This window comes from Orycteropus afer, unplaced genomic scaffold (assembly GCF_000298275.1).
Source record: "Orycteropus afer afer isolate SDZICR_OR568_19922 unplaced genomic scaffold, OryAfe1.0 scaffold00207, whole genome shotgun sequence".
Taxonomy (NCBI): domain Eukaryota; kingdom Metazoa; phylum Chordata; class Mammalia; order Tubulidentata; family Orycteropodidae; genus Orycteropus; species Orycteropus afer.
Genome location: NW_006921794.1, coordinates 2,466,254 through 2,466,769, shown reverse-complemented (window position 1 = coordinate 2,466,769; position 516 = coordinate 2,466,254). Strand labels below are relative to the sequence as shown.

At 33.1% G+C, this 516-nt stretch overlaps 1 protein-coding gene across 1 annotated transcript in view; it reads right to left on the bottom strand.

The window, feature by feature from the left end:
• VWA8 (von Willebrand factor A domain containing 8) overlaps positions 1-516 on the bottom strand; it is a 751,729-nt gene that overhangs the window by 308,179 nt on the left and 443,034 nt on the right. Inside the window, exon 22 of the mRNA XM_007948177.1 lies at positions 424-499. Within this exon, the coding sequence (XP_007946368.1) occupies positions 424-499 (76 nt within the window). The remainder of the gene's footprint in view (positions 1-423; positions 500-516) is intronic.

Genomic DNA, 516 nt, shown 5'->3' with positions numbered 1-516 from the left:
GGTTTGATTTCTTTCAGTCTTGAAAACTGAGGACTAGGTCATCCCAGATGGCCAAAGCAAACCATATTTAAAAGCATTATAGAAATGTTACCTAATATCAAACTATACATTTGATAATAATAGCAAACTTTTTTTGTATTTTTTAAAATTCTAGAATGCAAAGGAAATCAATAGAAGATTCTGTCATTCCCTCAATCTCTCACTCTGGAGAGAGAAGAGAATAAGAAAACATGGTTGTGTTTGCAATCATTTGCATTTAAGTATCTGCTCCCCAAATGACACATGAACAAGTTCTTTCTTTATATATTCTAGTTGGACAGAAATATATTAGAATCTATGGGCGTTTTCTCCTCCTCCAAGGCTGAAATACAACTATCATTCTAAAAATATAGTTGAAAAAATTCATATAATTAGATTACTAACCAAAGGTGAGTCTTCATACACAATAAGTCCATCTTTAACAGAAGGCTGAAGAGTAAGGGTTTGCACCGTGGTATCCCTGAAGTGAAACCAACA